The sequence below is a fragment of the Silurus meridionalis genome, chromosome 25 (assembly GCF_014805685.1).
Source record: "Silurus meridionalis isolate SWU-2019-XX chromosome 25, ASM1480568v1, whole genome shotgun sequence".
Classification (NCBI taxonomy): Eukaryota; Metazoa; Chordata; class Actinopteri; order Siluriformes; family Siluridae; genus Silurus; species Silurus meridionalis.
The window spans coordinates 4,039,022-4,053,908 of record NC_060908.1 but is presented as its reverse complement, the minus strand read 5'-3'; the positions used below and the strand labels follow the sequence as shown (position 1 = coordinate 4,053,908).

Below are 14,887 nucleotides of genomic sequence, written 5' to 3'. Positions count from 1 at the left end.
TTATATATATATATATATATATATATATATATATATATATATATATATATATATATATATATATATATATATATATAATTAATCTATTAACAGCTATGAGACATGCAGTGACATGCCTATACCCACACCCACACACACACCACAGGATATTTGTGGATATTGTGCTTTGCAGATACATTGCCTTTCGTCCACCTAGGAGGTCATTTCCTGTTTACAGCGTCCTGAGACATTTACCAACACGCAAACGCACAAAACACAATCGCACCTACAAACGACGCACACACGTTCACACAACGAGGTGTTTTCATACAGCATGTAGACGCAGGAGCTACATCGATAGGTGTGTTAGGAAACGGAATCTGCATGCTGTCTGGATTTACTCAGCTAACTCGATTGTTCTATATATTCAACCACGGGCAAACACTGAGACTGACAACATACCGAGATGCTGAGGTTTTCAAAACTCACTTTTTTTTTCTTTTTAAAAGAAACTCTACAGGCATAAGACCGGTTACAGGAGTGGACAAATCATTTACATTTACAACAGATATACATATCCAAAGCAACCAATTTTTTTATTGCTCAAGGACCAGCTTGTGGTACTGGGATCTGAACTCATGACCTTCTGATAAGAAGAACATCTTAACTACTGATGCGCCACTTCAAAATACGCTGAAACTTGTTCCTGCTTGAGTAAATCAAGGTCAACAAGCAGCAGAAATAAAAAATTTTAAAGACTACTTGGCTATAGCTACTATGTTACAATTTTTACTACTAAGACAATTTTAACAGAAGTATTGTAAAGAAGGGTTAATTCATAATAATTAATATATAAATAAAGTTAGCCACAAAGCCTTCATATAACTCTTACTAACCAAATAAGTTAGGCATATTGGGCAACAAAATAATCACTAGCGTTATTCCAATATTAAGTTTATCTTCATTGCGAAGGCATTGAGATTTTGTCCAAAATGACACCTGCACTTAAAAACATATTGTTAAAACTGATAAATATTTCTTATTATAAGCTAACAATAAACCACATACAGTATAGGATCGTTAAATCCTATTGCATTGGCAGAAAAATTGTACCTTTCTGGAAATAAAAGCTTTAAATATTTAGCAAAAATTATTTGAAATCTATATAAAGAAATCTTTTTTTTATTATATTTGGTTTGCTGTCGTTTTCTAATGCAAAAATCCAGATACATTTTACTATATTCAAAATTGTTTCCTATGTTGTTTTTGTTGCAATGAACATGCTGAGTGAACATTTTCTTTTCAGGCCCAAAACAGACAGACAGATATATATATATATATGCACCCTACTTCAAGAATTTGTGGAAACCTGGCATTAAGGATAAAGGATTGGGATTTCTTAAGACAGCCCAGCTTTGTGTGTGTGTGTGTGTGTGTGTGTGTGTGTGTGTGTGTGTGTATATATATATATATATATATATATATATATATATATATATATATAAATGTATATTTGTTATATAACATTTAAAAACTTTCCAGTAACACTTCCTGAATCGTGAAAGTACAAAAATTATAGAAAAGCCTGATAGCCGAGATCAGAGGTAACCAAACATTTTTCTATAAAGGGCCAAAACATCTGGCTTGATTGTGGGCCAAAAGTAAGTGTTGCATTATGTTGATGCTGTATTACATTGCCATGGTTCCCCTTATTTAATATTTCAGAATATTTTTTAAATATTTTTAGTACAAAGGAAAACTAGAAACAATACATTTATAGATGAGCTCAATTCCTAATACAGTTAATCGCAGCTATAAGCCATGCAGCTTTCATTTCAGCTTTTCCAAATTCCTAATTACAATTAACTTATATTCTGTACTTTTTTTTGCAGTTAAAAAATAACACAAAGAATGTTGTTAGAAAGAATGTAATAAATGTTAAGTTAGAAATAAAGATCTGTGTCATTGGTCATTCTCTGGCCTAGATTACAGCCAAGAGTTTAGCTAGAGTTTAGACATTGCTTTTTCATTTTCTCTTAAATTTCTCTTTCTCTTTTCCCATGCAAATGATCCATCATTTGTCTTCTCTGCCATTTTCAATTGGATTCAGTTCAAGAAAAGAGCTGATGCAGCATTTCATAGGCATTTTCATCTGAACTCTCTACTTCATAGCATATTTTTACTGATCTGCTCTACATGAGGCGTAACCTGCCAGTCTGCCATAATATAAAATAGTCTATAAGTTTAGCTGACTATAGCGCCCACTTGCTGCAATGCTCTGAACCTTGAGAGCTTACCATACATTGCAGTTTACATTTAAATCCAGTTAGATTTCAGGGAAAATATTTCTGAAAGCATACGCCTGGGCAGATCAGGAGAACATACTTGTCTGGTGTTTGCCATGTAAGCTAATATATGTAAGATTTGTCCACCCCTGAGGTTAGAAATAAAATCTTGCTGGTGAGGATTAACAGCTGCTGATGTGTAACCTCGCTGTGTTTGTAATGAGCTTTTTTTTTTGCAGTATATAACTTCAATTTCTACAAAGAGGTAAACGACTATATAAGCATTTAATGCTAAAATATCATTCGGATGTAGAAGTGATGATTTCAGAGCAAAAAGATGAGCAGAGATACTTTGAGGTGGAGTTCTTTTTCCATAAAGGCTACATGATCATGGTGTATATGTATAAGGTGAAATGTCCAAGTTGATATTATTGCTTCTCATGCATCTCGAAAAACCCCAAAAACAGGCATATTGCAAGAAGACGTAAAAGTGATTTCTGAAATCTAAGGTCCGTCTGAGTGGTGATGCGTGGCTGTGACTGGTCTATGCTGGAAACAGAACAGAACTACTTTCTAATGAGCTGAAGTATGTTTGGGCAGTGGATATCAAGTGTGTAGAACTCAGCTTTCAAATATTCACATTGTCTCTTATCGCGCACGCACACACACACACACACACACACACACACACACACACACACACACACTGGCCATGCATTGCTTCACTGCTTCCTTGGTTTAGGAGCTGCTTGCACTGGATTGTGCTCTGCAAAAAATAAAAAATAAAATAGGTAGAAACATTTGCAAGCATGAAAATAGTGTGAATAGAAAGAAATTGTGGTGAATAAAACACTCACGGAGGTAGCGGCACATCAGGTCCCTGGAGAAAGAAGCTGATTCTACATAGGAGGAATTTTTTTAAAACTAATTACTTTGTTATTAAAAAATTAATTGTATTATTATTATTTTTTTATTATTATTTTATTAATATTAATAAATATTAATATTAGTTGTAGTAGTAGTTATAATCCCAAGTTGTCCATTAAGTGGACAGTAAATAACAGCTAAAGTCTATTTTTGAGTTTTGATCTGGATTTTTCCCTGAACAAAATCAGAAGTTAAACTGAATTTATCATGTAAAAATAATCTGGATCTGATTTGAAAACATATTTTAATCCCCTTGTCCTTACTTTAACCCTGCTTTGCTATTACTTAAAACTCTAACCTATTCAAATTTTAAATATTTTTTTGGCTTAGATTTATGAAATCTGTAAGATGGACTGAATAGTTTTGTAAATAAATTCAATTTTGTGATATTTTATAATGTTTTTAAAAAGGAATGAAATAAAGATTTGAATTAATTTTAGATCTAGGAATTCATCAAGGAGGGAGAAGTTGCACTTGTCAACATTGCCGTGTTTTCAATCAACAAAACTCACACAAAACTCAACATCATGAGCACTTGATTACATCTAAGCTGAAGTGTAATGGATATTTTCAACTCACTTTGAGTTCTCTCCTGCTTCCTGTAACTCCTCATCGAGTCTGTGGTGGAGAAAAACAGAAAATAAACAACATTTCTCAACCCAGCTTGCTTCAGGACCAACACGAACCCAAATGTAACTCAGTGTTCTAAATTGTATTGTTTCCTCCTGCATTGCGACAGCTTTATTCATAATAATATAGAAATAAAACAAAAAATAGTTAGATAAATATTTCATTACGCTTGTTTATACAATAGTTTTTAACTTACTGCACATTCAGAAGGTATTCACACACTTTCTGTTGGTTTTTTCTTTTTACATTTTTTATGTTGCAGCCTTATACTAAAACCCTATGAATGAGTATTTCTGGTGTTATCAGCTCAAGTCCCTGTGAATGAGTAGTTACAACAGAAACAATACCATATTGCGTCAAATATGATTTTCTGATGAATCAGAAGAGTTTCTCAGTGCTTTTTGCTTTCTCAGTAAACATGAAAAGTTGGTGGTTTTGTCATATTAACTTCAAGAGGAACAACTTGCCGTTTTGGACTGAATGCTAAGGTGCGTTAAAAACAGAAACCCTAAACAAGCTAATTCACAAAATGTAACTAGCTCATTTGCCAAGATACTTATTTAGCTTGCTATTAAAATCATTCACAAAACATAATTATGTTTCTAATTTTAAAATAACTATAGTTGATTTTTTTGTCATATGTTAGCAAAGATGTACTAGCATTCATATTAGGTTTTAATTGATTAATATAGAGTTAATTTTTTTTTTTTGGTAAATTGTGATCTAATGATCTGTTTAGACTTGCCAAGACAAATCTATTATATGGACAAAGTATTGGGACACCTGACTTTTCCAGCCATATGCGATTCTTCCTCAAACTGTTACCACAAAAATAGAGACACACAATTAAACAGGATGCCTTAGAATGCAGCAGCATTACATTTTCACTTCACTTGAACTAGGAGACCCAAACCTGTTCTAGCATGACCATACTCCTGTGCATAAAACTAACTCCATAAAGATATGCTTTAAATGGGTTGGAGTGGAAGATCCTGCGTGAACACCTTCGGGATGAATTGGAAAACTGACTGCCCCCAGGCTTCCTCACCTCACCTACATCAGCACCTGACTTTACTAACACCCCTATGGTTGAATGAGCATCTTCACATCCAAAATCTAGTGGAACATCCTCCCAGAAGAGTGGAGGTTATTATTACAGCAAATGGGGACTAAATACGGAACGGGACGTTCAGTAAACAAAAACACAAGCGAATTTTATGGTCAGGTGTCTGCAAACGTTTGTCTATATAGTGATGTGATGTTTCACAATATAATAACATTTTAAAGAACAAATCAGGAAAAACGCAATGCAAACAAATGGCAAAAGGTTCCAAATGCTTCAAGACGAAACTACCTAGCGCCAAACCTTCTGTCCTGTCCTGAAGACAAAAGCTTCACAAAAACACACATTAATTAGCACTCGTTTTGGCACATTAGTGTCTGTTACCATGGAAACCAGATTGCCAGGTGCTCTAGTTATTCTCAGGAACACACTGACACCTTAACACAGCCTCTAACACATTACAGCATTTCTGCTTCGGTGGAAGCACGTAAAGCTTACAGACTTCATCTGCCAGATGAAAGTGCAAAACTTTGCACACCCTTAAGACCAAGAAGAGGAAGAAGAAAAACAAATATTCAGAGATCTTACTTTATCATCATGTGTTATGATGGTGCAATAGTTTATTTCGAGATCATTCTTACTCCCACCCTTTAACTTCCAACTTCCTTTTTTGTATCCTCTGTGCGGCTTTTCGATCTTCTTCCCTACGGCCCACCCTCCCATCTTGACATGTTCTGAAGGAAAAAAAAGGTGCAGATAAAACTTTTTTAGATGTTGATTTTTAACTAAATATTTGGAATTATTATCTTATTATAATACACCCACCACCTTGATGATGTTTCCATTCAAAAAACACGGGGCAAACCTTTGCACTTGGCAGGACATGAACTTGTACACGGGCAAATTACAAATCACTCGAAAACTCAATGAAAATTAAATAAAACTGCTACATCCCTGAATAAATCAAATATTATTCAGTAAATACGTGTTTGGATCTGTCATGTCAATGGCAAGGTTCAATTCCCAATATATTAACGCACTCATGTTATTATGCTATGTTAATTATTAAACATAGGTTAGTGTTTCTATAGCAACAGCTCATACACAGGGTCTTGTACAGATTTACATAATTTAATATTAAAAACATTTTGATGTGGAAAATCAGACATGTTCTATATATTATCAATAATTGTATTAAAATGATGAAACTGTAATGATAACCCTGTAAAGAGATGTATGACATTTTTGGAAGGAGTCTCCAGTGTTAGCAAACTGCCAGCAACAGTGTGTAAGCTGTTTGTGTGGAGGAGTGTGTGCTTTCTGGTTTAATATGACAAGCTGCATTCTTTATCTTATTAACTTTAATAGAGAAGTTAAGTTTTCTTTTACATTTAATAGCATTTTTTGGAGCGAATGTTGAGCTTCATTAGCAATAAAAAACAAAAAGAGCTTGCATTTTTTCCCATGTACCTAGCACCGAGAAATGTAACTAGCATATAGCATAAAGTTATATAATTTATCTAAATTAACAATGCAATTTAGTTACCAACTAATTTACCTTATAGTTGATGAAATTTTATAGGATAAATATTTAAAAATGTACAAAAGAAAATAGGCTTGTGTGCAAAAGCCAAATCAATAAGACTAAGTGTAGACATAATATGTATTTGTTTTGTGGACATTTTATATTTACACTTGCCATTTATTAATAAACAAAAAAAAATCATTAGTGATTAAATATTGTAGTTTTGTAACATAAAAATGAAGAATGAACAAAATTATCTCTCACTTACTTGATGATGCATTCAGGGATATGGACATATTCCATAGGGATGAGTTCTTCCAGCTCTGCTAAACTGTTCACATACTTAATCTTACTGCTGAACTTTGAACTGTAGAGAAGACATGCAAATTTGAAGCATCGAAAAAGCAAAAATAAATAATAAATAAAAATATTAAAAGGTTATATTTTAATCTCTGCTTTCTATAAACTTACTTTACCTGATAAAGGGTCTAGTGATGGTTAGGATAGTCCTGATAAACCAGGAAGGATGAACAATTATAAAGGATTTCAGGTTCTTTCGGAGCCTGAAAGCGGATTTTTAAGTGAGGCAGGTTGTCATTTTTTAAAAATTGATTAATGATTCTGCACTTATAAACCAGCAGTTACCTCCTGTCGATCATCTGGTAACATCTCTTCAGCCAGCCAAGGCCAGGCGTCCTCCTGTGAGGAGTGGCCCCATTCAGGTAGACTATCATGTAGTCTTCGGCTACCATCAGCTCCAACGTGCTAATCACGTACCTGATCGTTACACACAATACAATTTTACAGCAATTTGCTATAGAAAATACAGTTCAAGTAAACAAATATGGATTGTTGATACAGAAGTGAGAACTCACAGAAAGAGGTTTTCCATTATTTCATGGTAGTCTTCTCTGTCGCTATCCGGAAGGAAGCAAGCAGCAAAAACTATAATGGCATTTGTACCATTTCCATAGTAGCCTATTAAAGGAAAGAGGGCTCTGTTACAAAAGATGCTGTCATATGTCAAAATTCATTACATTTACTGTCTCTGAAAGTGCACTATTTCACATGGTTTCACCAGTAAGTAAAATATGTAAATATCTTACTCAATTAAATAAAGTAAGGATAAAATATAAAAAAACTAGCCCGAAAAAAAACTAGCTACATAATCAAACAAGATCATTTACTAAATTTAACTAGTGAGCCAATATAACAAAACTTTTGTGCTCACATAACCAGATACATAAAAAAACATTGCTATCCAGGTATGTATGATTATTAGGTGAGATGAGATCATTTAAAAAAGAAAATAGCTAGAAAATTGTATAAATTTTTCTACACGCAACTACCTTGCATTTTTACAGGCTATTTAATCAAACTACTTGCTAGCTAATTTATCAACATAACTAGCACACTCACCAAACGTAACTAGCCCACAAATTAATTTGTGCAGTCACCAAACATAGCTAGCGCTCTCACAAAACCAAATAATGAAAAAAAAATCAATCACTTAGATCATTTACTGAGATAATTTACAAAATTTATCTAGCTAGAGAATTTAATAAACTTGTTTACAAAATGCAACAAGCTAGCTAATTTCAGCTAATTTATATACTATAACAGCTAGCTAGCCAATTTCACTTACTAACTTACAAAACCACTAGCTAGATAATTTCCCAGGCCAATTTGTAAAATTATTAGCTAAAACCCTTTTAACTCGTTTAATGACATTATACCCAAAATTTAAATTCTGAGATGATCCAATCACATACATTAAAGTACAGTTAGTTACAAAAGTGAGAAAGTGTTGTGTCAGTGTGTATACCTCCATGGGAGATGACTTTCTGGTAGGGTTCAATGCACTTCATATTGATGCGGTGCTCCTGTTCCCCGATGATGACGGTCCTCCAGAGTTTAGAGTCCTGTCGCTCCTCTGTGAGGCTGTATGTAGGAATAGGTTCAGCATCCTCCTTCACTGGAGCTGCCTGGGACTCCTGAGGCTCTGAATAGCATAGAATCAGATGTTTAAACAATAAGAATAGTAAGGGATGTTGTGCATTACTGACTAATGGCTGTGGCTGTATACCACTAAGACTGCTCCCAGACTAGTTGAGATCAAGTCAAGACCAAGTTGTCTATGGGTCACGTCAAGATTAATACTAAAAACATTAAATCATTTGGGAAGACAGGAAGTTATTGTGAATAGTTGGCTCCGTTTGTGCCTGAAATTATTATTTTTTTCTACTAAGACAAATCCAAACTTCAGAAAGTACAAGATAAATCCTGAAATGGCCTGAGATGAAATTCACAATCTTACAATCCTACTAATGACCCCCCCAAAAAAAAGCAAAAAATTGACATAACATTTGAAACCTTCGAAATGTTCAGCGATTTTGACTGAATAAATGCTCTAATGTAAAACCGAGCATTCGTGTGTGTATATATATATTTCTTTATCGTTTCATTGTCACTAAAAACATTACGCTTGTGCGCTTTATCTGTGTATTCCAGGGCTGAAAGCAAAGCACAGTCCTCAGCTGTACAGAAAGAACTTCGTCCTGGAATGTAGATGTCATGCTGCTGTCCAAATGAATGGGAGCCAATATTTTGTCACTAATTCGACAATTATAGAGTTGGAAAACAAATCTCTTCTGATATACCAATAACTGAAATATTTAATGTGTTTATATCAGTATTATTTGTAAAGATGTACTTGTATTTCATGTATCACCTTCCCAGTCCAGCTCGTGATCAGTGTAATCCAGGACATCGGCTTCATCAGGTGTGTCCAAATCGTCCACATTAATGTCCAGGTCGTCAGGCGTGTCGAAGAGATCGTCTTCACTTTGATCAAGGGAGAGGCTTATGCGAGGGGCTGAGAGCTTTTTCCGTTGAGAGCCACCTCCATCACCCTTCAATGGCAGAGTAGTGGGAGGAGCTACAACATCAGCGGGAATATAGAAAAATAAGTAAATATTTTTCTAAATAAAAAACTGCTGCTTTTAGTCCTCCTATCGTATGGGGATGGTGTATTTATTTATTTAACATGGCCTAATCTTGGAATACTTGGAAATAAAATTGAAAAAATAAGAATTAATGTGTTTACCACATAAGCTACCTTTGACCTTTTTTATGTTTTAAGGCAAAGAAAAATAAATATACTGTTCTAAGGCTGTTAAATGTTTATTTGACCAGGCGTAAAAAATTATACGACGAGACTGACCTGGTCGGCTTTCGGCCTCCTCAGAGCTCATCTTGTGTGCAGGATTCTGCTCCATCCCCTCATCACCGGGGGGCAAGGAGGAGGGGGATCTGGAGGATTACACACAAAATCTGTATAGTTTACATCAAAAGTAACATTGACAGTCAAATGTTATGTTGGTGTATGTTCATATCAATGTCATTCGATTGTCAATTCAGTTGGATTGATTTTCTATTTTCTTAATTCTTATATGTTGTTTGTATATCAACTGAAAACACAGGGTGAAGGAAGGAGTTTTCAGGTTCAGGGGTGAAGCTAAAATTTTTCAAATGTTCAGCCTTCAGTATATTGCACTTTCTATGTAAAATCACAAGCTACGTTGCTGCCTTGTTATTTTCAAGCCGGAGGATGGGTGAAGCTTGTGAGGTGTTAATAATTCACATAACGTAAGTGATAATTGATCAGTATGATGAGCTTATTTTTACTGCAGCAGCACAAGTGTGACTGCTTCTGTTAAAACAGTTCTATAAGCAAGATATTACTAGAGAAGTGGTAGCTCAGCGATTAAGGCTCTAGAGGGGGTTGAAGCCCCAGAATGGCCAAGCTGCCACTTTTTGGGCCCTTGAGCAAGGCCCTTAACCCTCTGTTCCCCAGGTGTGCTGTATCATGGCTGACCCTGTGCTCTAACCACAGCTTCCTAACATCAATAGGGTGGGAGAAGAAAGACTTCCACTGTGCTATAATGTACATGTGATTTGTATAAAGCACCTTTACTGATGACCTGATTTTTTCAGACACAACAGGGACAAATATTTTGAGATAGATCACTGCATGTTCCCATGGTAACACCCAAACCAACTGACAACCAAGTCACGGTTTTACCGTAGCAAGCTACCGAAAACAATAAAATGCGCCGGTCCTCTTATACTAAATATAAGTAATCAAAAATTACTAACACATGAGGTGGTGGTGCTTTTTATTTGTCACATGTGCATTAAAGCACAGTGAAATTCTTTCTGCGCATATCAGAGCGCAGGGTCCGCTATGATACAGCCCAAAAGTGGCAGCTTGGTGATACTAGGGTTTGAACCCCCAACCTTCTGTTCATTAAAGTAATGATTTTACATGGATAAGAGGCATTAACCTTCCAAAAATGGTTTGTGATTGGGATAAGAGGAATAGAACACATCAGGACAACTTACACAGCTATAAATAACACCCTGGATGGGATTTTAGTTTTTCTTACAACCCAACATTCGCATATGCACACACACACACACACACACACACACACACACACACACACACTCACAGAGGTAAAAGGGCAGAGGCAAATGCTTTAGCCGAATGCAAAATGCTATACATTTAAATAATCTTATCCTGGTTAACCAGGACTGTTGCGAAGAGCATCGCGAATAAACCCTGAGATTCAGCACTTTAATCCTTGGACCAAAATGAACATGCATCTCACACACACACACACACACACACACACACACACACACACACACGATCTCATGCACAGGTGCACACATAATATAAGATATTAACATACAGGATGCTGAAACTACGCCCTACTTCAGCACACACACACACAAACAGAACCGGTTCTCTGTAAACAGCTGCCACTCCCATGTCTCTTGTTTCTCTTTTTGCTCTTGGAAAGAGGAAAAACATGATCCATCTGGCTCTCTCTCTCTCTCTCTTTCTCTCTTTCTAATCATTGCATCAACACACACGAATCACTCACCAGAGCTGATACACACTTCTAGTTTCCTTTTAATCTCTCTCGCTCTTGCTCTAGGTTTCAGAGATCATAAGTGTGTGTGGTTTCTGTGTTTCTCTTCTCGTCGTTCCTCCACAGAGATGCTCTGCTCACCCACTGGCAGCCTCCACCATTTTGTAGTCATGTGACCCTCTCCAGCACTAAAGAAGAGCCTGGGGCAGCTCTCTGAGGCTGGAGCAAAACAATGAGTTCAGCTCTAACAGCAGTGTCAGTGTATAGCTACAGAAAGACAGGAAGAAAGAGAAACCAGGTGATTTGTGTAAATATAGGAGGAGTCGGACTGCACAGGTAAAAAAAATCCGGAAAAAGGAAGCTGGAGGAGGGGGAGAGTGGGATCACAACTGATTCGAGAAAGAAAACGATCACATTTGTGCTGCACCACTGAGCTCAGAATCCACATGGGGATTACAGTCAAATTTTACTTGAAAATTTTAAACCAAAAACATTGAATTTTACAAATTGTTTATTTAAATGTTTTTACTTTAGAATTGTAATTATTAACACAAACTATTTTAATTTGATTATTTATTAAACTTTTTTTTTTTATTTTGAATTTAACTGTGTGTATGATCATAAAGTGTACATTTTGTGCTTTATCTTAAAAAAATAAAAAAATATTATTTGCATTTGTGAATATATACACACACACACACACACACACACACACACACACACACATTGAAAAAAAATTAATAATGATTATATATATATATATATATATATATATATATATATATATATATATATAATATATACACATTGAAAAAAGAATATATATATATATATATATTTTATATATATATATATATATATATATATATATATATATATACACATTGAAAAAAAGAATATATATATATATTTTATATATATATATATATATATATATATATATATATATATATATATATATATATATATTTTTTTTTTTTTTTTTTATTATTTATTTTTGTTTTGGTTGTGACTTTTGATGTAACCTTGTCTTTTGTTGCGGTAGCATTACATTTTCCCAAACCTGTTCCAACATAACAATACCTCTGTTCACAATCAAATCTCCATGAAGATATATTTCCATGGGTTGAAGTAGATCTTGAGTCAACCTTTGGGATGAATTGGAACAATGACTGCACCCCAGACCTGACTTTACTAACACCCTTGTACCTGAATGAGCACAGATCTCCACAAGCACATTCCTAAATCTAGTGGAACATCTTAACAGAAGAGGTTTTTATTATAGTAAATGGTGACTAAATGTGGAACGGGATATTCATAAATCACATGCTAAACGTATGGTCAGATGTCACCAAACTTGTGTCCATAGTATGGAACTATACATTTGAAAAGCTTAGAAGCCTATTCATATGTTATTATTTTCTGTCTGGCCTTTTCTGTCAATAACATATATTTGTTCAAAATAAATACTTTTTTGGTTTATAAGTGAAAGTAATGCATCTTACAAAACTCACAAATCTCACACAATAAGACAAACACAGTGGCACCTGAAAACATCTGACTTTGGACTTCTGTGTTTTGCGATTTCAAATAAAATGCAATCCACCTGCAAGCATGTGACACTCTATGTGCTCTGTTATGAGCTTTCAAAGGTCGTCATTTCCGCAGAGTCTCTAACAAACTGTAAAATAATATCTGAACTGAACAATAAGCATCACGGCATAATTCACTACACAGCCACAATGAACAAACAAAGGAAAGCTTGGAAAAAGATTAGTGGGTTGTGAAGGTTACCTTTTAAAATCCAGAATCTTGTTGGACAATCAGGAAGTAAATGCTCCTGGCTGACCTCTTCCTTATAATCCAAAGGTCATCCCCATGGATATTAGTGCCATCTAAAAGAAGAGCCAACCAGAAACCCAGTAAACATACAGTTACTGGGCACAGTTAACTCGGTTAATTTGCTAGAGTTAAGAAAATGTATGCGAAATCACTGTTAAACTGAATTAATAATAATAAACATTATTAGTAAAAACAGGTTTTTTTACAGTAATAAGCCATAACATTAAAAATTGTGGATATACATTTGCAATGCAAAAAGATGTGATAAATTACAACATTGTACCCATCTCTAACTATCCTCTCTATAATATAGCAGTGGAAATAAATGCAAATGATGTGTTTTTTGCAGACCTTAGAATTGATTTTTTTCTCGTTCTATGGCAGTTCTGTTCATAGATTAACAGAAATGAAAAAGAATAGCAACATTCTTCCTGGAAGACTAATCTCAACCTATAATTATACAATAAATCTCAACCTAGCTGAATTTATTTTTGCATTAAATCATTTACCGGGTAGGAAACAGCTGAAACTAGTAAACAATTAAAGGTTACATGTAGATATTATATTTATTTATTAACCGTAACCAACTGGCAAAACAATGTAAATCACTGTAATTCAGGGGGCAATAAGCATGCATTGTCTATATAAGCTTTTTACAAAATTATCAGTCATTGTCAATGTTTCTGGAATATTCTTTTTGCATGAACAGCCCCATAGTATGCATGTCGTTTTTAGGGTTAAAGTCTGGTCATAGCAAATGACAGCTTTTTTTATTATTATTGTTCTTTATGATTTAACTGTGTTTAAAAGATAATGGTGGTAGGCAACCAGGACAGGTTTAATGTTTACTTAAGGGAAAAAAAACCCAGATAGAATTCGTCAGCTCGGCTTTTTTTTTTTTTTTAAGAAATAAAAGTCTATGATTTGACATCAGAACTCTTTTTTGAAAAATAGATTTTAAGGACAACGCTATTCTGACATGCTCCTGTGAAATGTCTTGATACTTGCTTACTTTAAATCTACTCTTTCCAAATGGCAAGTTGTCCATTATGTAGCCACAAACCACAGTGCTACCTCCACCATGCTTCAGAGAAGACTGGAGATTTTGGTGTTGCTGTGCAATGCCTGATTTGCCTGTTCATCCAAAACACTGTAATACTTAATGTACCTCTTATGCTCAAGATGTTTCATGTAAATATCAGTTTGGAGACACAATTTAACGCCAACTACTCAAAACATAGTTGCAGTCCATGAATTTAAAACTCTCCGGCTCATTCAGCCGTCGTATCCTGGATACACAAAAGCATGTCTTCTGAGGGCATGACTTTGCAGGGCACTCTGAAGGAAGTATTTGTTTTTATTCTGAATATCTAAACAGTACTTCGGTTTTCGCCAATCAAAATCATTAAATTCCCCTTTAAAATGGAACCTCACTTTGCTGTGGTGAACTTGTCAAATCCCTAGTACTTCCTAGACGATCAGGTTGCACTTAATCTTTTCCACTGCAATCCAAAAGTCATCACTATGGCAGTGCAGTAACAACCACTGACGGAAGCCAAACTCTGAGAAATGAAGCAACACAAGCAAGAGAGCTTGTTTTAAAATGTAACAGAAAGAGGACTTTAAACTGCAAACAGCACTACATACTGTAAAATAACACAACTCTACATACTGTACAAAAACTAAATCCAAAAGT

The 14,887-nt window shown here is 34.8% G+C and overlaps 1 protein-coding gene across 3 annotated transcripts; it reads right to left on the bottom strand.

Annotated features, from left to right (window-relative positions):
* Nucleotides 1-49: 49 nt before the first annotated feature.
* prune2 (prune homolog 2 with BCH domain) lies at nt 50-13,198 on the bottom strand. 3 transcript variants are annotated; one of them, XM_046839754.1, is made up of 13 exons: nt 13,144-13,198; nt 11,362-11,616; nt 9,633-9,721; nt 9,141-9,347; nt 8,235-8,411; nt 7,285-7,387; nt 7,055-7,186; nt 6,886-6,972; nt 6,678-6,776; nt 5,526-5,618; nt 3,771-3,809; nt 3,122-3,163; nt 50-3,030 (listed from the first exon to the last, which is right to left on the bottom strand). In XM_046839754.1, exons 3-13 carry the CDS (start codon nt 9,685-9,687, stop codon nt 3,003-3,005), a joined length of 1,062 nt encoding a protein of 353 aa, XP_046695710.1. In that variant the 5' UTR covers nt 9,688-9,721; nt 11,362-11,616; nt 13,144-13,198; the 3' UTR covers nt 50-3,002. The 3 variants fall into 3 exon arrangements, with proteins under 3 accessions (XP_046695710.1, XP_046695711.1, XP_046695712.1); XM_046839755.1 differs by having other exon boundaries at nt 5,532-5,618; XM_046839756.1 differs by lacking the exon at nt 5,526-5,618 and having other exon boundaries at nt 52-3,030.
* Nucleotides 13,199-14,887: the final 1,689 nt, after the last annotated feature.

Excerpts from the sequence above, each read along its gene's own strand:
- prune2 (XM_046839754.1), bottom strand. The coding sequence starts at position 9,687 with ATGGAGCAGAATCCTGCACACAAGATGAGCTCTGAGGAGGCCGAAAGC. Across the intron at positions 5,619-6,677 it reads ATCCCTGAATGCATCATCAA|AACATGTCAAGATGGGAGGG; the intron begins GTAAGTGAGAGA and ends TTTTTCCTTCAG. Across the intron at positions 3,810-5,525 it reads TTGGAAGTTAAAGGGTGGGA|ACTCGATGAGGAGTTACAGG; the intron begins GTAAGAATGATC and ends TCTCCACCACAG.